The sequence below is a fragment of the Manacus vitellinus genome, unplaced genomic scaffold (assembly GCF_001715985.3).
Source record: "Manacus vitellinus isolate BGI_N305 unplaced genomic scaffold, ASM171598v3 scaffold_4_pilon, whole genome shotgun sequence".
Classification (NCBI taxonomy): domain Eukaryota; kingdom Metazoa; phylum Chordata; class Aves; order Passeriformes; family Pipridae; genus Manacus; species Manacus vitellinus.
Window position 1 is genome coordinate 2389543 of NW_021940604.1, and position 25144 is coordinate 2414686.

The window sequence follows — 25144 nt, forward strand, 5'->3', positions numbered from 1 at the left end:
GTGAAATACTTGGTGTCTTTGGCTTGGGTTGATTTGTCTTTCTCAATTTCTTTTGACTAAAGCAATGCTTTCTGTATGCCCACATGCATAAATTCAGTAGCTCTTGGCCACAGACAAGATCATTCAATTGACACTACAACTTTCTGGTGAGTTGAGGTGCAAATGCAAATGTTTGTATTTTTGTTCCAATTTTTCAAGGCTAGAGGCTTCAAACCCCAAAGCTGTTCACATCTAGTTAGAGGGTTGCATGCTGCATTTGTAGAGTGACAGCCATGTAAAGCTGTAGCTGCCCTTGCTCTGGTGACCCAGCAGAAGTGCGTGGCAGGGCTGCAATGAGTATGTGTTTCAGTTATTAGTTCTCATCTCTAAGATCTCCTGGGATTTTGTTCTGTTCCTTCATCTTTTTTGGACATTAAGTTTTCCCACAGGACTAGCTTTCCCCAGAGAGCTGGCTTGGGCTGTATTTGGAGCATAAACCCTGATGGAAGTCCCAAGCACTGCCAACAATCCCTCCTGTCAGTCAGGCTGCCTGAAGCTGTGCTCCTCTGGACACTGGAGCACTGGCAGACTGGGTCACTTGTGAATAGGCCTTTCTTTGCAGCCACGTGCTCGCTGGCAGTGGGGCCACCCGCGTTCTGCAGGCTTTAATTGGGGGGCTGCTATCGAGCTAATTTTGCTCTAGGGACAGTCGCAAGCCTTTAAGCCTTTTAGAGATTACCTTTAAAAATAGCACAGTGAACTGCACACCAACACAAGTGAAAAATGAGCACTTGTTCAGCTTTGTTTGATCTGTTGGCAGTGCCATTGCTATCCTGCAAATGGTCTGTGACCACGTGTCTGAGGATTTGTGGGAAGGTGTGGGGTGGAGCGCTGGAGTGTGCTGTGATTCTTAGCTCTGCCTGGCTCTCACTTAAGCAGAAGTTCACCTGATATGTTTGGATTTGGAGTATTTCACTCAATTCAGAGTCATAAATTTACTTCGCAAGTTACACCCATTTTGGAGCCTTTGTGAAATTTAAGGGTTTCCAGAACTGAGAAAGGCAATGGACTAGTAAATAGGCAGCTTTCATATTGTTCTAATAAAATTATGCTTTCCTGTGGTGCCCTTCTATCATTACTGTTTCCACCTCCTGTACTCTTAACTGATAAAGCTTATCAAGGAATAAACAGACTCTGGCTGGGGAAGATACTCCAAAGTGGGAATTTTTGGTAAGCCTTAGAGGAATGTTTGTTATGATGGAGTGGCTGGGATTCAGATGTCACATGATCTCTTCGGAAGTCATACAGGTTTTCTTACTGCCCACAGAAGTGAGCAAATGAAGGTTAAGATTTGGGGTTGCTTTTTCAATTTGGTGTTTATTTTTTTCCCCCAGCAGTGCAGCCCTAGTTATTCATTTTGAGTGTGCAAACATTGTGAAAGCAGCTCGAAGTGCCCGTGGGATGAGTAAGCATGCCCCCAGCCACTGTAAGAGTGTACAGTTGCACAGGGACATGCACGGAACTTGTGGTACAAAGAGTTCAAGTTTCTTCTCTCTTGTTGGGAAGTGATGGATAGCAAGGCAGCGGCTGGAGGAAGACGTATTCTTGCTGCCTGCTGTGAGCAGGTAGCACTACTGCTCCAGTAGAAAGGCAGGGTAGCGCTGTCATATTCTCAAAGATGCTGTTGTTTTGTTCTTTTAAACTGTACACTTGCTTAGAAGCATAGAAAGTTGTTTGTCCAAAGTCTGAAGATCTCAGAAGTGTGCTTATGTAAGGACCCCAGTCTTTTAATGTGTGAAACATCTCCTGTGTGAGATCTTTGGCAGGTTGACAGATGGGAAAGACAGTAAAAAAATACATAGGTATGTGGGGGGGAGAGAAATGTAGATATATATTTAATATAGTTATTTTGCTTCTGCTGCTCCATGCGATATGCGGGTTGTTTTCCACCTGTACTGAACACAGTAGTTTTGAGAAAATGCAAGCTGTTCTGAATTTTGGCAATGTGAGCTCTACAAAACTTTCTGGAGGATTGGAGATAGCTGTTGCACATGTGCAATTGCACTTTAAAAAAATAGAAAGTGAGTTTCACAGACTCTGAAATTTGATAGGCTTTCACTTTGATTTAAATTGGCATGCTTTTTCCAATTCTCTGGAAGTGATACTTCATTAGAACATATCTACCTCTTCAACATATTCCAAAACCCTGAGGGTGGGGCCACATACTTATTTCCAAATGGCAACATCTTCAGTAAGGTGTAGTTACTAATAAAAAGTTCCTCCTAGCTCGTATGCTAAAACTCTACCTGGAATTTATGTATATTGTTAGCATAATTATTTTTAAATTATTTCTCTATTGCTTAGTTTTCTCTTAATAATTGAGACATAATTTTATATTTATACATGTGCATCTATTAACAGCAGCAATGAAATAACATTCTGCAATGTATTCTTGTTCTTCTCAGAATAGGCACAAAATGTAGACTGCTACCTTTTAAAGAATGTATACAGTAACATACAGGCTTTCATAAATTAGATATGTAGGAAAACAAAATTACTCCATCCCATCTTTTAGACCTGTTTTAAGTGTGTGCATATTGTACCTGCCAAGCCCCTCACCTCACAGATATGGCATACATATCTGAAGCTTAGAAGAATTTCTCATGTCACTTAAAACCCAGCCTGTTTTTTGTTTTCTTCTTATTTTCTTTATTCATCACTTTAAAAGTATGAATCTGGATGTAATTACCAGATAATTACAATTAGATTTTTGGCTATAGCCATTTTATTAGCAGTGTAGCAATCCTGCCCTGCAAAGCAGACATTTGAGACTCAGCAAACTGTATTTCCACCTCCAGCATATCTTAAAAGACCAACTGGCAGAGTGTCTTTGTGAGTGACACTGTTTGCTGTCTAGCTGATTTGGCTTATAAGCAAGAAGTTTAATGTTTTTAGTTGCTGTAAGTTATTGTCAAGGAAAGCAGGACCACTCCCAAATAAATAGGGTCAGTGAGACATATGTACTGACTGGTTACTGGAGGAGTGGGCAGCTGCTTGGGAGAACCAGGTGAAATATGAGTATATGTTGGTGGGAGGGAATTGAGGCAGATAGTGCCTAAGGATATGTTGTTCCACTGCTCTGCATTGCTGTCCCTGCCTTCTCTCTCTGTAGGAATTAACAAGGTCCCACCTGTTTGTGAGGAGCTACTGTGGTACTGCAGTTCCCAACTGGTTTTTTGCTTAGTGTGGTCTGGACTAGGGGTGGAGAGGATGACCTGAGCACTATGTGCTGCAGGGAGGGGGTTTCCTTCAGAGTTGTGCTGTCACCTTTAAATTAAATTTAAACTGATTAACCTGTTTTCTTTTTCTTTGTCTCCACCGTAGGATGGATCACTGGGAAATATTGATGATCTGGCACAGCAGTATGCAGACTACTATAACACCTGCTTCACAGATGTATGTGAGAGGATGGAAGAGCTGCGCAAGCGGAGGGTCTCCCAAGACCTTGATTTGGTATGTAGAGAAGTTATGACTTTATTAGCAAATGATTACCATTCATGCTCCAGATGAAGAATCAGTATTTCAGCTTGTTGAGTTCTATACAGGGAAATAACTATATGTGCTTATGTTCATCAACACAAATGTTTCAACCAAGTCAATTAAACACCTGGAAATTAGCTGGATTAGTTTTTTTCTTGGTATTTTTTATGATTCATTAAACCTTGAAGTCTGCACTTCTTATTTCCTCTTTAATTAGAGTACTTCTTACCTGTGCACATTTGTTTGCAAACCTCAACTCTCAGAGGCAACGTAGTGTCTGACGAAAACATTGTGTCATTGCTCCAAGATGCCCCCAGTGTGAGCACAACGAAGCTGTGTGCTGTTTTTCAGTTGCACTGTACAAACCATAAAGTAGTACCTCTCAGAAGTCCAAGGTGCAAATACCGGTTCCAGGCTCCCAAATGTAACCAGCCTCAATCCTGTGAACTCTTTTCCATTATTATGCGTTATAGAACCTGTAGCAGGAGGCATTGAATCACAGAGCCCTTCAGGATGGAAAGGACATCAGGAGGTCTATAATCCATCCTTCAGCTCAAAGCAGTGTCAACATTGAATTCAAACCGGGTTGGTCAGGGTTTTATCTGATTGAGTTTGAAGACCTCCAATGATGGAGGCTTTGCAGCCTCTCTGAGCAGCCTGTTATACTGGTTTGCTGTCTTCATAGTGAACTTTTATTTCTTCCTGATGTTCCATGAGGTACTCCCTATGCCAGTTTATGCCTGTTGTCTCCTGTTCTTGTGTCATGCACCTTTTTGATAACCTCCCCATAGGTACTAGCAGGCTGACAGTAAGTCTTCAAACTGTCTTTTCTGACAGCTGAATCTTCCAGCTCTTCTTGGAGTGCAAGGGCTCAAGTCCTTGATAGCACCTTTGTAACCATTTCCTGGACTTGTTCAAGTTTATTAATGCCCACCTAGCATGCAGGACTGCAGTGTCAGAGTTGATGATATGAGAATGGCCTGCCATGTGCCAGGGAAGAATTGCTTCCTATGATCTCCTGGCTGTGCTACTATTGACACAGTATGGAGTGCTGCTGGCTGTTATTGCTGCCTGGACATACTGCTGGCTTGTGTTAAGCCTACTGTCCCACGGTCTTTTCTGCAGAGCGGGCTGACTGAGCCAGTCGGTTGCAAGCCTGTGCCGGTGCAGGGGCTTGCTCCTCCTCAGGAGCAGGACTTGGCATTTGTCCAAGTTGAATTTTGTGAGGTTCCTGCCAAACCCTTCTGAATGGTAACCATATTGATGCGAGGAAGAACTTTTTTACTGTGGGAGTTACTGAGCACCGGAGCAGGCTGCCCCGAGAGGTTGTGGTGTCTCCTTCTCTGGAGATACTCAAAAGCCATCTTGGATACAATCCTAAGTAACTTGTTCTAGGATGACCCTGCTTGAGCTGGGAGGTTGGACGAGATGACCCCCAGTGGTCCCTTCCAACCTAACCCATTCTGTGACTCTGTGACTGCACCTGAGGGAGGCTTCATCATCCGTTACCTTGATGGGTGTACCCTCTGTTTTCTCCTTGGGTATCTAACAGAATAGGTCCCTGCACTACTATGCTTGTAACTGGCCTCCAAGTACAGCACTATTCTCCTGACCCAACTAGTCGGTTTTTCACCCATTCAGTCTCTGGGGACTCTCACTTCAGCTGAAACTAATCCATATGTAGGTCATCTCATACCTCATTTTTGTTAGGTTTAAGAAGGAACCTCTTAGGACATATCACAAATATATCACAAGTTTTCGCTTTTTGGACAATTTCCTTACTTTACTGTAACATCAGTAAATGTTTGTCACTATTTATGGTATGTACTTAGGTATGTATTGCTGATTGCTGTGCTTTTTTCATTGTGAATTTCTTTGTTAGTTTTTGTACCATTCCTAAAGATCATCTGTGGCAGAGGAGAAAAGTTTTCTGGTCTGTTTTGTCAGGTTTTCACTGTTAAGTTTGTTTCCCAACAGAATAGTATGTCTTTACATACAAACTTAAATACTTCCTTCAAATCTTGTCTCACAAAGAACAGGTCACTGAAGGGTTGTTTTTTTTTGGTTGGTTGGGTTTTTTTTACTTATGGTTTTGCTGTGATGGTGACTTGTATAACACAGACAGAAACTCATAACCAAAGTTTAGTTTGTATCTCTACTGAGGCACGGCAGCACTGTGGCAGAGACAGAATGGGATCTGATAACAATTCTGCAGTTCCTTTACCAGGTCAAATCCTTTAAAACAAATTTGAGAACTGAGGTTGTGTGATTGTATCTTCTGCCTTTGCTTCCCCAGATGACAGAACTGAGTTGCACCAGGGAGTGGTTTGATTCCTTTTTCTAGCAGCTGTACCTGACGGTGTGAATTACGTAAGGCTACTTGCTTTCTTCTTGGGATTCCAGTATAACAACTGAGAAGCTCTAGAGCTTGTATAGACTACAAAAATCAGTTACACAAGGAATAGCTGTGGGATCAAGGCAGAGAGAGTCATCTCCTCTGCTCCACTGCACTTAGTTCCTTCTTTAGTTTTAAATGAAAAAAAAAAAACAAAATGTATTTTTCAGATCTGTTGGTGCCAAAAAGTTCCAAGGGTTAAAAAAGGTTATTGCAGGAAATCCTTTTGTAGACAGACCCTTGAGGCTTCTGTGCAGAGAAGCTCATGGCACAGAACTATGGTTCTTATGAAAACCCCCATGCTTAGCAGGCCTGATGTTCTGGGTAGCACCCCTTTCCTGGTGCTCTTGGAAGGCAGCTCCTGTGCTGAGTAATGAAGTGTGCCTTATGGCAGGAGAGGACTCCCTTCCATTTAGACAGATGGGCCTAATTTGGCTCCCTTCACTTCTGAAGCTGCAGAAGCCAGGCTGGAGAAAGTCATGTGAGTTTAATTAACTCACATCAAAGGTGTGGATCTTCACGCTGGTTTAAATAGATGTGAGCTAACCCAAGACAGACCAGCAAGTGATTCATTCTACTCAAGAGAAGCTGTAGTCAGAGAAAATGGCCGTGTGAAAAGACATCCTGGGGATTCCTTTTCTGGGTCTCTGATATTGAGTTTCCTCACTCTAGTTGTCCAGTGATGACTTCTTGAACTGTCGGGTCAGAGAGAAGATATTGCAATTGAAAATTAAATTATTGCTCAATTTTTGCTGCATCTGTCACTCCTATAATGCAGTTTCTGGACATAAGATAGACATTCTGCTGATAACGTGAGACTATAGATGTTAGCTCACTTGCACAACAATAGCATCCAAACAGCACTGACTGCAGCTGAAACTTGCTCTCATAAATAAGTAGGCAGGCTTGACTTAGTTGCACAAGGAGGGGAAAATGGCCACGTAGACTAGAATGCATTTGCACTGTGATAGAGTAGTATGCCTGTTTATAATCTGCTGTAGAAACAGGAGCTGGTCTAACAGCAGAGCTGCTGAAGTGACTGCAGAAGTACTAACGTGAAAAGACAGAACAGAAGAGCGACTCTTGCTGTGATGTTTTTCCTTTCTTTACATTTGTTAATATGTTTGTTAATATGTTTTTATCTTTCTTCTTGACAAAAGATAGTGTATTGGCAGAGGTTTTGGGATAGTGAATGCTGGGGGAAATGCCAGCTTCACAGCATATCCCAGATGTGCTATGATAGCAAAAAAATATGCACCAGATAGCAAATATGTGCAGCCCCAAAATTATTTTGCACCAGTATTATTGGGCTGTTGGTCTAGCCTGACTTTGCTCGGCCATACATTGCTCTTCTACAAAGGGTGAGGAGCAGCAGTGGGATTGTGCTAGAGCTGGAGGTGGGCAGTGTATCAGCTCTTCCTCCCCTCCTCAATGGTCTTCTTACTCTCTTTAGCAAAGTGAAGAGAGCAGAGCTGATATGCATTGAGTGTTAGTGCAAATTTTCAGGGGTTTACTGGGGTCAGGGTTACTGAATCAGTATGAAAATGCAGTAGGAGTGCGTAATAATACATGGCAGAAGCATAAAAGGCAAAAGTTAGATTGCTGCTTTTACTGAATGCTCTGAACAAAGAGAAAGAGCAGGTCACCCCAGGGGTGGAAGCGTCCTCTAAACTCTGCACAGAGAGGCTGCGTCAGAAGGAGCAGTGTAATAACAAAGACATGTCTGAGCTGGCAGAGCTTTGCCAGGAACATGTATTTAGCACTGGCTCGCCCAGATTGCCCTTTGTAGTACGTTCACTGGAAGGATAGAAATATGAACTGTTTATTGCTGCTTCTGTACACTTTGAAATAGTTTTAAGCTGTTTGAGAGCAAGTGTTGATATCTTGATTGTATATTGTACTTTCTAATCAGTTCTCCAACCTTTCCTATTAGACCATGGTAATATCAGTGCAGATACCCTGCTCTGAAGTTGAATTTTTTTAAAAAATTACTTGGTAAAATTGTTTGGGAGAGCAGCATATCTTGTAACAAAACAATGGGTGTAGGTGGAGCTGAACACAGAGTATTTTTCCAAATGGTAGTGCTGTCAAGGATTGTTAGTTGTCCCTAAAAAAGATAACTGCTTTTTGTGTTTGGAATTTTGCCTGTGTTTTTGTAATGAAGAATGTGCTTGGGTTTGGACATTAATGGTTGTGAACAGCATGGGAGTTGCCCACATTTCCTAGCATTTTGCCTATTCCTGTACACCATGTGGGTTTTTGGCCTGGGTAAAACTGAAGGTGGAATAGATATAGTGGATTTTCAGGGCCATGATGGATCTGTCACTGGTAATATTGAGGTGGACATCTGCTAAAATGCAGTTATGGTCAGAGAAGTGACTCTGAGGATGGTACTTTGCAACTGTTCATACAAATCCTTGTCTTTAAATTTAAGAGGCATGGATTAGACAGATGAACTACTGGTATATAGGGAATTGACTGGATGGTTGCACTCAACACCTCAATATCCAGTTGCAGACCAGTGATGAGTGGTGTCCTCAGGGGTTGGTATTTGGACTGGTGCTATTTAAAATCTTTGATGACATAGACAGTGGGTTCGAGTGCATCCTCAGCAAGTTTGCTGACAACACCAAGCTGCATGGTCAACATGCTGGAGAGGAGGGATGGCATCTAGAGGGACCTTGACAGGCTTGAGAGGGGGGCCTGTGTGAACCTCATGAAATTTAACAAGGCCAAGTGCAGGGTCCTACACCTGGGTCAGAGCAATCCTGAGCACAAGTACAGGCTGGGGGGAGAATGGATTGAGAGCAGCCCTGAGGAGAAGCAACTTGACATGACCAGCAATGTGTGCTCACAGCCCAGAAAGCCAGCCACATCCTGGGATGCATCAAAAAAAACATGGCCAGCAGATTGAGTGAGGTGATTCTCCCTTGCTACTCCATTCTAGTGAGACCCCACCTGAAGTACTGCATCCAGCTTTGGGTTCTCCAGTGCAGGAAAGATATGAATCCATTGGAGTGAGTCCAGAGGAAGGCCATGAAAATGAGCAGAAGCCTGGAGTTTCTCTCCTATGAAGACAGGCTAAGAGAAATGGGTTTGTTCAGCTTGGAGAAGAGAAGGCGCTGGGAACACCTTATTGTGGCCTTCCGGTACCTAGAGGGGGCTACAGGAGAGCTGGAGAGGGACTTTTCACAAGGGCATATAGTAATAGGACAAGGGGTAATGGCTTCAAAGTGACAGAGGGCAGCTTTAGATTAGATGTTGGTAAGCAACTCCGTACTGTGAGGGTGGTTAGGCACTGGAACAGGTTGTCCAGAGAAGTTGTGCATGCCCCATCCCTGGAAGTGTGCAAAGCTAAGTTGAATGGGGCTTGGCAGTGAGGTGGGAACTAGATGATCTTTAAGATCTGTTCCAACCCAAACCATTCTATGGCCTGCTTCCTTTGTGTCTTTGGGGTCATATCTGCCTGTGTCAATGATGAAACCAGGTTTACCTTGCCCGTCACCAGGGAAGGACAGCATTGATTTAGCTGTGAAAGAGCAAACTGCATTCTGTTGTCTCATCCATCACTGACAGTAGCCAGCCTAACTGCTGCTGCCAAGGTCTGTATTGTAGTTGATCTTGAAGTCAAAGAACAGACTGAGGTTTACTGATGGACTCTGACAGTTATGGTTGTGGCACTGAGAAGTTACACCCATCTTTTGGCTTTTAAATTGCATAAATTTAAAATTAATGCTACAAGTATAATTTTTTTTGCCACATCCATGGGATTCATTTCAATATGTAAAAAGGGAAGTATTCAGAATCTCTCTGTGTACACAATGGTAAAGTAAAATGCACGTTTTTGACAAATTACCTTGCTTAATCCCATGTGTTTTTATAGTACCTGCATGCATACACAGGCAAAGTCAGAAAATAGAAGTTAACATAAAACCATCATAAGTTTCTTGCCTTGCTTTCCAACATGTATGTAGTCCTCCTAAGTCTTGTCTGTGCATGTTTTTAAAAGATGCTCAGCAACCACTTGTTTGATTACAAATGGAGTTGACCATCTAGATAATGTCATGACATGTAAATGGTATGTCCGGCAAGACAGAGTGGAGGAAAAGTAGCAAAAGTAGAGTAATTAGTAATTTGAGTGATAGAATAATAAACCTATATCCTATTTAGAGGTGTATTTGTCTGAGACAGTACTACTAGTTGGCAATAACATCAAACTGCTTGAGAAACTAGACAACCCTTGCTGAAGGAGACTAAAATACCCTGAATGGTTGCAGTCAGTGATTGATATGTATTTAAAAATCTCCAAGGGAGTTAGCCACCAAAGCTAGAATTGAAAGCTGGGATCCTGAAGAACTTGGTGGAGTCCTGTGCCTGCTCTGCAGGTGGCTTTAGCCATGTCCACTGTTTTTTACATCTTGCTTACAGTAAAATTTCAGGATCCTAAAATAGACTGCTTATTCCTTGCTATGAAATGATTACCTCTCCTTTGCAAATGCAGTAGTGGCTGCTGTTACTGTTGTCCTGAGAGGACACCTCTATATATTTCTGGAACAGGATCCCACTGTTTTGTTTTGTCTTGCTGGCTGCAAGAGGCCCTCGAAAGTATAAACAACATCTGAGTTGGATTAGAAGGGTATCTACAGCACAAAAAAAAAAAAAAGAGCTGGAGAACACACAGATAAGATTTCCCTTCATTTTGGAGTCTTCAAGTCTTATGAGGCAGACAGACAAAAGAAAAAGTAGTAGTAGAAGACATGGACTTTCAAGCATCATTATTTTTTTTCTCTAGTATAGCTTGGAATAAAGGGGATTTTGCCTGAATATGAGATGCATAAGGTAAATTTACATAAAAAATATTTAATGAAGATTTATTGTGTGTGCAGTCTCAGTCAGTATTTTAGGCTTTATCTTTGTAAGTTAAATTCATAGTGACATTTTAATCATTAATGGAGCTTTTCAAAGGTAGATACAGTGGAAATTCTGGAACAGATGGGCTATTTTTAGTGTCCCATGTATCACACACCAAGACTGCAAAGGCATTTATATATAGAGCTAGCATTAAATATGAAAATAAAGCAAGGCTTGTTCCATATGCAGCAAAGTGAATACCATTCTTAAACAGTTCTTAGTCCACTTAGTACTAACAGTCTGTGTAAAAATCTCTCAGCTTTCTGTAAGCTAATGATCTTCCGCAGTCTCACCACTGTTTTTGTTGGAAGCCCATTTATGAGTAATCCCTCAGGCAAAATCTGTCCATTTACAGACAGAGTTTAAAGGCTGGAGGCACAGCAGACTGCACAGCTGCGATGGTTTGGGTGACCTTATCTTTCTTTCATACTTTTGGAGGGTCCTTGGTTTTTGGAGCAGGATCTTCTGTTTAACACACTTCTAGTCTTTTGAAAATGTTTATCTTTTTGCCAATGCCAAGGAAGAACAGGTTGTTAAAGGTACTTGTTAATTATTTTTTTTTGAGCTGATAATAATGTTTTGAATAAAATCATATTTATGTTATAAATAGAAAAGACAACTCATTCCTGGTAGTCTGGTAATTGTGAAAGGGAGAAATTCTCCTTAGCTTTATAAGTGTTTTTCTAGGTATTCTTAATCTTCTAACATCATTTGTAGTAATTTTCTCATCCCTTTACATTCAGCAGGAATTTTGCTTTGAACTTGAGATCAGTTCAGTATATTCTTACTGTGTTCTTCTTTTATCCCAGAGACAGTGCAGATCTGCTGTGACTGACAGACTACATTTGTATTAATTCTGTGATTTCATCTGATTGGAGCCTGAGGATGTTGGGGGGGAAGGGTAGTTGGTTGACTAACTTTAGCTCCCTTTGTATATTTTTTTTCCTTTCTCCCTTCAGAATTTAAAAATGACAGCAAAAAATGAAAATGTACAGCGTTATGCTGTCTGGACATTAGGTAAATTTCAGTGCAAAGGATAGAATCATTAGAAAAGAAAGCAAATTAAATTGTCATCTAAGAAGGTGTATTCTCGCAGGGGGAAAAAAAGCAACAAAAAGAACCCTCAGAAAAAACAAAACTAACAAAATCAAACTCAAAACATCCCAACTCTGTGGTGAACTATTTCTGTGATATGCAGCCCAGCTTGCCATTCAGATATTACTAGGAGATTTCAAAAATATCCGTCTGAGTGGCATTACTCTGGGAAGGACAGCAATGTGTATTGGCTGTGTTGGAAGTGTCAGACTTTTGTAATGTGATAGCAGCTAAACCAACAGAAGAATGAACCCAGAAGGTGTAATGTCTTCTATTTAGATTACTCCTCTTTGTCCTTGTAAAGTGTCAGCTTGATTTTCCAGGCAGACTTTCTGTGCTCTCCTTCCACGGTTCCCCAGCCACTGCTGACCAGTTCATCTGTGTGTGCTGAAGATGGCTGGCAGCAACTTCAGATATCAACTTATTGCAGCACTAGCTTATTCTTTTTCTAAGTTCTTGAGTAGAGAAACACCTCCATGTGTCCTCAAGGAATAGTAAGGATATTGCTCAAGCAGAAGTCTTGAAGTTAGTTGAAAAACATTACTCGTAAGAAACTTAAGAGCCTTGCAGGTCATCAGGGAAAACAAACAGGTCTTAATCAATAATAAATCAAGAACATGGTGTGATGAGAATGAAAAACACATCGAGAGTATTTGGGCACATGTGTATGTGCTTTGGAATGTCTCTTTCTCTGAAGCAGGACGCTCTTCCAACAAAGATGCCCAGAGGAAGACCGGCCTCCATCTGTGATTTCAAAGGGGCTTGTTTCTTCTTTTTTTTTTTTTTTTCTGCTGGCCTGGCCCCTGCTCCTCATGATGTAGGTTCTGGTGCTATGCAGCTGCTCTCCTTTGATCTGTCCATGCTTTATCTTCTCTCAGTGTTGTGTAGGTTTCCTGTTTCAGCAGTGGCTGAAGCACACAGAGAAATGCTCCATTTCAAATAAGATGTTCTGTGAATTTTGTGTTTGAAGGAGAACTCAAGCAGTTTGAAGAGATGTGATTTCTTTGGTGATTGATCAATCTGTTTTCCACAAAATAATGAAAAGGAATGGCCGTCAGCTGGAAACCCCTCTTCCTGACTCCTGTATGTTATATCCCTCTTGATTTATATTGGTAGGTTTTCCCCAATGTTTTAGACTGCAGCTGTGTCTTGTATAAGGGAACAAAGTAGTTTGGGATTATTACATCCAGATTTTCCCTGACTCTAAGGCTTCTTTGGTTGTTCAAGCAAATAGATTTGGGAAAGGCAATAACCCTGTGAAAACATACATATGAAGTGGATGGGTAATATTTTCAAAATAATTCAATTTCAGTTTCTTATCAGAGGGATGAATTTCTTGTGTTGCTTGTGGGCATGATGAATAAAATCAGTCATGGATTAGAAACTAATTAAAGAAGAAAGACTTGAAATTATTAGCAAAATTTGGAATTCATAAGTTCATTACGAAACACACACAGGTAATTTTTTGTTTGTTGGTGTATTTTGTCTGTTGCCATTGAAGTTCCTGATAAGACCACAGATACAACCATGTGGTTTACACTTCATGTGAAACTAGTGGCAGTATGGTTGTGTGCTGAGGCTCATTTAAGAATGTAAAGAAGACCGGAGTAATGTCTTATTAAATGAGTGGTTATAGATGTGGAAAAATAGACACGCTTTTCATTACAGAAGGCTTTGTTGACAAGCCATCCAGATAAATCAGGAAGATTAAAAAAAGCTAGCAAAAGAAAAATCAGAATTTGGAAGCTTCCTTTAAGACTAATTAGGCTGATAAACGGTGTTGGAAAGAAGTCCATTGCCTGTTCACTTTGCAGGGGCACGTTTCATGCTCCTGTCAGCTTTCTGTCTTGATACATCCACAGACCAGTTCTGGTAGCCCAGAGGAGATTAAGCCATAGTTGAAGTCCATTTTGACAGAAGAGAGAGATTTTCAAGTTTTGGAGCATATGACAGGTGCTGCAAGTCACAGAAATGAGAAGTAAGAAGGAACTCAGTCATCACAGTAGCTGTATTTTGTTCATGTGGTTAAGTATTGAACGCTGCGTAATTGAGCCTTTGGTTGCTAGCCTACACAGAAGCTAACAAAATAGTTTTATTTCTCCTTTGTGTAGCACTTTCCACCCTCAAAGCCCTTTAAAAACATTAATTAGCCTTTATTGTGTCCTTTGATTTGGTAATTTTAGTACCATTATCCCTATTTAGGCCTCACCTCCCTGAGGTTCAGCTGCTGATGAAGATTCACCTGTGTAATTCCCTAATTCCTTCTCTGTAGCTAAATTTGCAAAAGAGTAGCATGAAATTTATAGTAAGTTCAGAACAACTTAATAACAGACAATGGCATTAGTCCTGGTATACCCCGGTGTCACTGCAAACAAATACTGGCCGCAGGAGCCAGTGAAGCAGTACACAGTGATGGACACTCTGGGTGACTTGCAGTTTGAGCTTCAAGTCCAGTCCACTAGACCACACTTCTGAAAACCAAAATTCAGATGTATCTTAAAACTCTGCCAGGCTATTACAGTGTTCCTGATCTAGCATCTTGCAAAAAACTGTCCTGTTTGCTTCTGGATTATGGATGTCTGGTGAAGAGTGTAGCACTACTGGTCAGTAACTGGTTGCCAACCATCTCTTCTTCCTGCTATCCTGCCTCTACTTTAAATGATTTTGTGATGTATAGCAGGGATAATATAAATGCAGAGGCACTGTGGTGGAGACTGATTTCTTCAACAATGCATAAGTTTCACTGGCATAATATATAGGTTCGTGAAGGCTGAAAAAATTGCTCTTTTGTTAAACCCCAAACTAAATATTTAATTTTGAACACCTGTGGGAAAGCATGAGAAATGAAGAGCATGGTGTGCGAGGTAGTAGGAGGTGGTGGTTTGATTCAGTGGTGTAGAAAACCCAAGTTTGGTTCTTCCGTCTGCCTGAGGAAATTTGAACTCTTATCTCCTATCTTGAAGCAAAATGCTTTGCGATTTAATATTCTGTCTTAACCTTATCTGTTGATCAACCCTGTTAACATATATAAACAGTTTCTGGTGCAGCAATGGGAATACCAGCAGCTTATCTTACAGGTAGATATCTTCACAAAGTTGGTGAATCTTTTCTTCTTCACTTGCAGGTTCAAAAATTTAAATATTTTAAACATGATTCAACAGGAGTGCAGTAGGAATATGAATCTCAGCCCAATGTCTTTCTGATTCCTTTTTTTAAATTTTTATATTATACATTTATGTATAAAATAAATAAAAATATAATTATATTTATTTATAATTTTTTTTCCTGTTTGGGTTACTTCACAGTGGAATGATACTCTAAAAGAGAACTAAGCTGCTGACCCTCTAGCAAAATTTAAGTTTATTTTTCTTGATTACTATTTTTGACTCCATAACTAGTTTGGATAACATTTTGTTTGTAGGATAGACAATAGCAGATGAATTATCTCCCTTGATCTCTTTGTTTATGAGTAGTCTCCCAAGTTAACAGCAAGACTAGAACTTAGCTTAATACTAGGCTGGATGAGCATTTTGGGGGACTTGGAAGCTTTATTTGTTTTTCCTCCTTTGAATGAGTTGTGTTTAGCCTTAGTGGGTTAGTTTTGTTCTGGCTATTGAATTGCAGGTGGTACCCATAAACTTACACTTTTGCTCTTGAAACATACAGATGTCTAGTAGCAATCATCCTAATTTGTTAAGAAATGGTAATGTTCTTCAGAATTTCTTTAAACAGTGGAAATGGAAAAAACTGGCATGAATTGCATCAACTTTACACTTTTATTTGGTAACATGGAAATATGAAGTATCTCATAAAGCTTTCCATGACTGAATGACAAGGCGCAATTAGACATGGAACACATGTTGTTAAAAACATGTAGAAAAACAAATTAAATACATTCTTTTCAGTGTACAGTTTGGCTAAGGTAAGCAGTTTTTATAGAAACTAAGTAACCATGAATTTTTTTCCCTGAATTTTTAGTCTGAAAGGAGTAAAGGAGGTTAGGAGGAAAGAAAGGTGAGTGTAAATTTTGGTAGTTGGACTTGCTTTTTGGAGCTTCCTGCTCAACTTTTCACTCTTGTGGGATTTGTTGGGATATTTAGACTATTAAGTCGCAGGAGGTGAGGTGTGCTGAAGGAAGGAGCCTAAACTTTGGGGCAGGGAGGATGGGGTAAGGAATCCAAGACTGTCTGGACCAGGTGCCCCGGGAGCTGGGACCTCTCACCGCGTTTGCCAGGTGAAAGAAGAGGAAAGAAGGAAATTTAGTCATTGCTTGCTTGCCAGGGTGAGGAGTGAAATGGTGGAAAGTTCAGTGAGTAGGGTCAGTAGAAAACCAAGCTGAAGAGAAGCAGGTGATACACTCTGATGGCTGCAAAGTGGGAAAAATGCCCCAAGGCAGCAAGCTATTTGTGCTTATGCGAGTCCTGAACTGTCTGCATTGGCCAGGATACTGTGACAGTGTAACATATTTTGTGATAATAAGTAATGACTAAAACCATTAATGTAGCACAATTGGTCACTTTAAGGCACAAAAAATATTTCAATTCTGTAAAGATTTAGAGCTAGAATGGTTGCCCCAGCTTGCCAGAAACACCATCACTCATTGACATACTCTTTTTCTGTGGATCTGTTATGGTCACTGGCCAGGCTCGATTTGATGAGGCACAAGGAGATTCAAAATCTCCTCTCAAAGGAGAAGATTTTGAATAGCAGTTTTGACCTTTTTGTTATAGGTATTGCAGGAGAAATGGTAAGCCACAGTAAAGGCTCTGATTGCCACTACAAAAGGTTGCTCTGAAAATTTGCAAGCTCCAGGATGAAACTAATGGGAAAAGAGAAATGAAAGAATAGAAAAAGAAAGTCATGGACAGGTTGAACATTTTCTTCATAGAGTGTTTTGTATGCCTGAAAACACCTCTGGGCAAAAGAATAAAATTGAAGTTAGCCATATCTTAGTGTCCAGCTTCACAAAATGACAGTAGGAATTAGAACTATTAACTTAAAAAAATAAACTGCAGAAGTTAGTGAAAACCTAAGAATACAGAAGGTATTTCTTGTAATATAGCTTCATTTGGAACAGTGGAAGGACATGAGTATCCCTTGAATTTGCATCCTTAATGCATTTCTTTTACTCTTAAAAATTACAAAAATAGAAATACCTTCCTGACCATAGATCAGGAAGCAAACGCAGAAGAAAGCAGGAAGATGTTTTATCTGAGTGAGTGATTTCAAACATCTAAGGTCTGTAATGAAGTTGAAGGAGATGGGCATTTTGCCAAAAGTCACTTTCATGGGAAACATAGCAAAGTATGGTGGGAAACACTCTGTGTTAGCTTCTATGTCCATGCTACATGGAACAGGAAATATTATTGTTTTCTCTAAATAGTGCAGACACAATTGATCTTCTCTTCTTAGTAGTGATGCATTGAAATTCTTCTGATTGAAACTATTTAAATTTCTAAAACAAGCAATATTCAATAGTAGCTTTTGTTGACAGTAAAAGAGGAATAGTTAGGGCAAGACATCACCATTGGGCTTATAGCAGATTACCTGTTGTGTTTCCTTTCAGCCTTTGACATAAATGGCTTCTTTAATTCTTCTCTATTGAATCTTGGGGTCTTCGTAGCACTGAAGCATGTTTTATCATTATCATTGAGATATTTTGACGTGATTCCTTTGCAAGGATATTTCTAGTTGCACAGTACCGGCTCTTCAAGTATGAAAGCTTTCATTAGAGACTATTACAGCGCTTTTTAAATCTCTACTTATAAAGTTATGGCCTCTCTTAAAAAGCTAGAATTCTTGAATTTATTTTTTTTGTGTGTGTGTGATTTCTGGGATGTGTTTGCTTGTATTTTTTTTACACCCATTTTCCTTTATCATTTTATGAACACAGTCCTTTTTCACCCTCTGTCAGACTTGAAAACAGGAATATTTTCTGTAAGAGATCACAACAGTTTGCCATGACCTAAGGCCTAAAAATTTCCTTCTTAAAAAAAAAAATTATCCGAATTTAATCTTTTACATTAGAGAAGGCCATTCTGGTTTCTACTGCTAATGCAATTCCCTGTAGTTGATCTCTCTTACCTGAGCAACACCCTGAAAGTTGTCAACTTCATTTACTTGCAGGGAGAGATATTTTGTCAATTAGTAAATCCTAAAAACTTGATGGCAGTGTTAATCTAATTCCTTTTCTAAATGAACACATCTTCTGCAATGGCAGTGCTTTAACAAATGTAACATTTATAACTCAGAAATGCTGACCCCATAGCACATAGAATCCATCATTATTCGTAGCCCAAACCCAACCAAAATGGAACTATACAAGCAAACTATGTTTTGTCTCATCTCTTTAATGGGAGAGAGATGACACTCCAGTTTTTTTCACTTAACACCTAACACCAAATCTCACCAAAGGAGAGAAAAAAAGTTTCTTGAAACATAAGCATATCAATCTTGGTATCCCCTCTTCAGCAGCTTCAAATCAACTCAGCTGCAGTTATGTTGAGTGGCAAGATATGTTCAAAATGGAGAATGTTATGGATTATTATCACATGTAAGGCATCTATACTGTTCTAATGGGGTTTATATCTCTGTTAGAACATAAGACTTTTATTTCCACCTCTGTTACAGAACAGCTAAGTGCCAGATGAAAGGTTTTGATTACCAATGCTGGATTTGTCACCCTCTTTCCCAGAGCAGATGAAGGATAAAATGCCTGGGGAAGCTGCATTGTTCTCTAATAATCATGTCTAGCCCTCAGTGATAGTTCATATAGTGCCTCTGTGCTGCCTTGTTACAGTAGATTTAGAGGAGGAGCCTCCACCTTTTTTTTCTGTAATAGTTTTCCTCCCATGACACTATGTTTATTTTCTAGGCTGTTCTTCTTACTAGTCATTACCATGTTCCTCTTCCATCCTGTCCCTTAGCAACTCACCCTATACCGTCCTGCCTTCCTCATTTCACTCCAGCCATGCATCTTTTCAAAGCTTCATTACTTTTTCTCTCTTCAGTACTCAGAGTAGAAGAGTCCTTGCAGGACTCTTTCTCTATTCATTTTGTCCCACATGCTTCATTTTCTCTCTTCCTTGACTGCCTCCTACACCCTACCTTTTTTCCACCCTTCCATATTCCTTATTCTTTCTTATACTTGCCTCCCTGAGTTGGGTGTTGTTACTTTGTGGAGAGGAGTGATTTTGTGAAACCAGCTTTGCTACTTCTGCAGAATAGCAGTGGAACAATATAAAAGATAAGAAATCTGTGCAAAAACATTCCCTTAAAGACTCATGAGTTGAGGGTGATGCACGTGTAAAATGTCCCTTGAAATACAAAATAAAGGAAAAGTTAAACTGTGTATTTAACTTCTCTACTTGCGGATTTGGATTAGACATTGCCATTAGACATAAGCAGTCTGCATTTTAACCACACCAGATAAGGGTTGCAACACCTGCTCTGGGATAAAGTTGCCAGTTATTGCAAAAGGAGGAGTGGAAATTCTTTTTGTAGTTGTGTGTGAAATGTATAAACCAGAAGTGAAACACAATTATAGCAATATCTGGGGTTTTTTGTTGTGGTTGAAGGTGGGTTACCAAACCTATTTTATTTTTAAATACTACTGTGTTTCATGGAATTTACCTTGGCTTCATTTTGTAATTTTGAGAAATCACCTGGTGCATCCTTTGCCCCAAGACAGATTCAGCTGTTCTTATCATGCTTGACAGGTGTTGATCAGACCTGTCTTTAAAACTGTCCCAGCATGTTAATTCCACTGTCTCCCTAGGCAAACTATTTTAGTGTTCATAGTATTTGTAATACAGTGGTGGTTCTTTACACAACAGCATGGCACTAAGGCTCATGCTTAGTTTATGATTCACAGTAATCCCTACGTCCTTTTCTATCAACCTGTTAGCTCTCCAGATGTTCCCCACCCTGGATCCGTTTGTTTGGGTAATTCTGCTTAAATGCAGTACCTTTCAGATCTCCATGTTGCATAGCATCTGATTTCCAAACATTAGGCCAGAATAACCTGCTTTTTCATCAGTTATTTCCCTAGCAGTGGAGGTGAATTGACATGTTTGTTCCTCTGAAGTGGAGCCTTGTATGAAAACAAGCTTTGTCTCTGTAATGAGTAATGACAGCACCTTCCAGCCCTGTGCTGCTTGGTAATAGAAGCAGACAACGGTCTCGTCTTTGCACCTTTTTGCTCTTTCAGGAGAGATCAAGCATATATTTATTGATCTAATATGTATATGTGAGCCAATACATACATATTTATATAGACTGCGCTAAATTTGGCATAAATTAGGCAAGGTTCTAGGGTGTCTTTTTAATTGAGCAATCCCATTATGTCTTAATTGATGTAGATATTTTTTGTTCAGCTCCTGAAAAGCACATGCCACTGTAGATATTTGCAGAACAGGGTCAGTCTGTAAGTAAGAGTGACAGTGGAGGGTTCAGAGAACCCCCTGTATTTACATGTGACCTTGCAAAAAAATGGGAGAGAACTTAGCCTGTCTCAACACAGAGGTCATGTGCAAAATATTAAATAGTTTATTCAATAGAAATTATATTCCATGGATTGATTTGGTATTTACTTACTATGTAGAAAATTTTGCCATCCTCTCAAGAAGAGTGACCAGTATTATGAAGTTGTTTTATTCGGAATGCCTTCTTTAGTTACTGTTTATTGATTTCTGTAGTGGTGCCTTCCATAAATTTAATAACAAATTACTTGATCTTGAACCCAGAAGGCCTTATTTATTGCTTGGTACAGTAAAGAAAATCAAGCAGTCAACTCAGGCTGTAACACAACTGCTATCCAACCTTCTTTTCCATAGAACCGAGCTGTAAAATTAAGTGTTTATTGTTTTTTCTCAATTTTATGTAATATTAATACCTGCTATTTTGTATATACTTTGAAATTTTCCTGAACTGCTTGCAAACTAAACACAGTTGCATTCTTCCTGTGCCTGATGACTTTGAAATCAAATTACAAACTACATTGCACAGATTTACGTTTATGTAATTGCTTTGTGAAACAAAATTATTTGTGTAACTTGTTTCCCATTGTCACACATTCTGTTATTCTACAGAACTGCATTTTAAAATCCTGATTTATTTTTTATTGTTTCAAAACCAATATCCTGAACATCTCTTCTGATGAGAAAGACTCTATTGTTTCAATATGGTTTTATATATCTCTATATATGAATATAAATTATATATATGTTTATATATATTTATATATTTAATATAGGTTTTTTTATATTGTCTGCCACTTTCTTAGTTCAAAGACTATTTTATGATCTGTTTTTTATTAATATGAAATAGTACCCTGTTCACAAAGTCCTGCTGAAATTACTTTCATGTTTCCCCACCAACGCCCCCCTTCCTTTTCTATGGAAAATACCACTCTTCATCAGAAGAAGTTTAAAACCCATGCAGGAAGGGAGACTTCTGTGGTGCTCGTTTGATTTGCCTGTAAAAAATCATTTTAGAAGTGTAAGGACATGTCGTGTAACTTACATTCTGTTCTTCATCATCATCATGACATCTCTTTCTGAAAACACATTTTAAGGTAGTGGATTATGACTGCTCTGAAGAAGACAGACTGTATAGGAGTCGCTTTCCTTGTGCCATGGTATTGCTGTGTAGGGAGACAGATTACTGTTATATATGATTTGCATCTGTGTGTTCCACAAAGGTGTATGCTAAAACATACATTCTACAGATGGTTAAACAGAAGTATACAGACATTAATTTGTTGGAAATTTTTAAGTTTGATCTGGCATCTATTGACAGAGTTCATTTTTTTAACTGTGTGTGGATCAAGCCTGTGACTAACAACAAAAGTGACTTAGCGACACTAAGAAAAAAACACAGCAAGTGGGTTTTTCCTGGTGTTTGGCATGCAGGATGTTCTGCTGCTTGCGGTTTCCCCATTTTCTTGACAGTTGGCTGTGGACCATTTCTAGATTTTCATTTGCCAAGATAAATTTTCTCAAAATTGCAAGAAAATAAATTAAGTTTGAATATAGCAACATTCATTCCCTGAACTTGATGAAAATTTCAGGACATTCATTCAGATACATGTGAAAGGCTCTCCAAGTGTAGAAAGCAGCAATCACCAAAGAAATATAAATTCGCATTTGAATGAGTTGCAGCAAAAATTAAGGATGTTTGTTTAAGAGATGCTGGGTCCTAAGGAAAAAAAAAGTATATTCATGATGCTGTCCCTTTAATTAATCTACAAAAGGTAATATTTTTGTGCAGTCAGGAGAGATTTTCTGGATGAGCTGAAGGCTCTCTGTGGATATTTCCCATTTCTCATTAATGCATGACAGAGCCTAAGTCTCCTTTGCAATGCTAGATGAGGACCTTATCTTAAGCAGTCAGCAAGGCAATGGTGATAATATGAAAACATTTGCGTATACTGGGAAATTGGCATATAGAAGTGTTACATTATGGCTACAGAGGGAATTTATGGAGACCGTAAATACGTTGGTTTAATTAGGGGCACAGTGCTAACTGCTGACACGTTCTCCTCAAAGTCTGCTTTCAGAGCAAAATTACTAAATGTTTCTTTCAAAACAAAGGAAGCTTAAGGATGAAAATTAAGTTAGATAATGCAGTTGGGCTTTTTTATGTGTTTGAAGTATAGTCACAGTTCATGAAGTCTGCAGGGCTGCTCCTGAGTGTGTATCCAGAATCAGAGCTAGAGTTCACAAAGAGCAAACATGAATTGCTGCATAGATTAAAAATTATAACAGTAAGAGATGTTATCTCAACTTGGCACAAACACACTTTTAATAAAGCAAGGCAAATTGAGAAAAATGAGTTTTGAGGGAAATGGATTGTCATTAAAAAAGCAGTTATACTCTTCTGTTCCTCATCTTTCCTCCATTTATTTTTTAAAAATGGTTATTTACTCTAAAAATTAAGCACCTAACAGTAGCCATGCAATTACATACGGCAACATGAACTATTTAACCTACTCAACTAGACTTTATCTGTTTGCTGGGGCCTTTGCCAAATTTGCTTTCACAAAGACTATTTGTAAAATAGCTCCTTTCTGTCTGTGTTGTCTCTTTCTTGGACCCCTAGAGATGGCTGCCCCTGCCTTTAGTGATCAAGTCTAATCTTTATCTAGTCTGTCTAATAAAAATACGCAGTCAGAAACACTGGATACACATCCCTCTAAGAATATGGAGAGAGGTTTGTCTAATACTGAATGGGAGACAATCACAAAGTGTTTTGTGTTACTTTCTCAGAGGATCACCTCACTCCTTCTTGCTGTTTTGGGAATGCCATTCATAGAAGATGAGAGGGGAAACACTTTAGTTTCTATACTGTGTTTGTGATGGTTTTGGGTTTTTCGTTTGGGTTCTCCACACTGTTTTTATCTTCGTAGCAGACAATTCTCCTTCTTGTCTTGGGCATTGTAGGAAGCATGTTATGAATGTTTTTGGCAATTCAGGGCAGAACAGGCATTAGTAATAGTTGCTTTTCACTTTTTGTGATGCGATATCCTGGGTCATTCAGGCTTCTAAGTCCTGGAGAGCCTTGTTCAGAATGTTCGCAGCCAGAGCATAGGAAAGTAACAAAGAATAATTTTTTTTCATTATAGGTTTACTGGATGAACTCAGAATCACGTAGCACTGCATTGATCTAGTTTATTGCCGGAAGTGGCAAAAGCCTTGCTGCCCACTGGGAGATCACAGGAGTCTGAGTAATGTCAAGTCTAATTTAGACACATCAGCACTGCGCTGATTTTCCTCCCAAGAAACACCATCCTCTGAAGCAGTTTCCTATGTGTTTGGGCTTTGTGCTGCATTCTCTTCTGACCATCACACCATGATTTTTTCCAGTTTTGCCAGTTGAGGTGCTGATCTGATCTTCAGCAGTACTATTGAGAGAATTCAAAGCAGTGGCTATATTTGAACCCGGTGGCTGTATTGGTGAGAGGTATAGTCTCAAGACTGAGTAGGTTTGGGTTAGTTTTTCTCTTCCTGGGAATAGCAGTGCATTGTGTGTTTCATGGTCACCACATAAATCACGTCTCTTAAGTGTGTAGCTGTGGAAAAATCCTTTGGGAGCAGGTCCCACAGAGACTAGGACAGTGTATATTAAAAACAGCTCTAAAAAGCAAGTATTTCACTTGAGGCAATACAAGATGCAAAATATGCAAAAGAAAACTCTGGAGGAAACTTTTTTCCTCTTTGAAGGCTTTTACTTTCCCTTTTTGTGGTATGCAGAACATCAAAATTTATGGCCTTGTAGTGTACCTGGAATTAGAGAGATGGGAGATATTGCTGGAAAGGGAAATGGGCTCAAATTAGCCTTGCATGCCAGCCTCTAAAACTGCAGTGGTCTTTTTGTAACTCTTCCTATTTTACATGGAGTACTAGCCAAAACAGTTCCATTATTTTTAAAATAATGATTACAATCATATTTATAGATACCAAGAAACCGATTTTCAAGATATTAAAGCAAACAGTTCATTCATTTTTTCATTTTGATCTGTCTCTTTTTTCAGTAAATTTCAAAATGTGGTTTTGTCCTCTAACACTGAGACTTGAAGTGATAGAAAGGAATGGTGTAAAAGATGAACATTTGCCAGCGCTAGAGAAGCCAAGGACGTGCAAAGAAAACAGATTAATTTAGTGGCAAGCAGTTAGAGGCCACGAACAGTTTTTGCAGCAGATATCTTGCATAGCCAGCAAAGGGACTGGAGCGGGAGTGATCTACTGAGATAACCTCACATTTTAATACCTAAACAACAGCAGCAGCATTTTGAATCCTTGCAGGCATTTCAAGGCCTTGTCAAGGGGGAACAGCTGCAGAAGAGTTGTGAGAATCCATTCAGTGTGAAATATTGTGCTGTTGAAAGTTGGTTCTTAATTAGATCTTAAGTGTAGTGAAGGTGTGAGGAAACAAAACTGTTAATATAAAAGACCAATAATTGAGTTTATGTAATTAATAGTGTCTAATTCAAGATGACATCTGGAAGGCAGTTTAGTTACTCTTTAAACAGTATAAAGATCACATCAAATCAATGCTGTCACCTTACTTAAGCTTAAATTTTGGAATTTTAAAAGTTATAGTGAGCTACATGTGATATGAAAACAGGCTCTGTGATAGCATGTATGTTTGCCATGTGTTGTTTTCATGAATCTAGAATTGTGTACATGTCAAGGACAGGAAAACACAAGGCAGAAGCATTGTTTC

General features: G+C 39.4%; 1 protein-coding gene across 7 annotated transcripts in view; it reads left to right on the forward strand.

The window, feature by feature from the left end:
* The first annotated feature begins 3368 nt into the window (after nt 1–3368).
* SASH1 (SAM and SH3 domain containing 1) overlaps nt 3369–25144 on the forward strand; it is a 98033-nt gene continuing 76257 nt past the window's right edge. For all 7 annotated transcript variants that reach the window (XM_025895689.2, XM_018078156.2, XM_025895690.2 and 4 more), the window contains exon 1: nt 3369–3492. In XM_025895689.2, the coding sequence (XP_025751474.2) occupies nt 3448–3492 (45 nt within the window). In that variant the 5' untranslated portion in view covers nt 3369–3447. The remainder of the gene's footprint in view (nt 3493–25144) is intronic.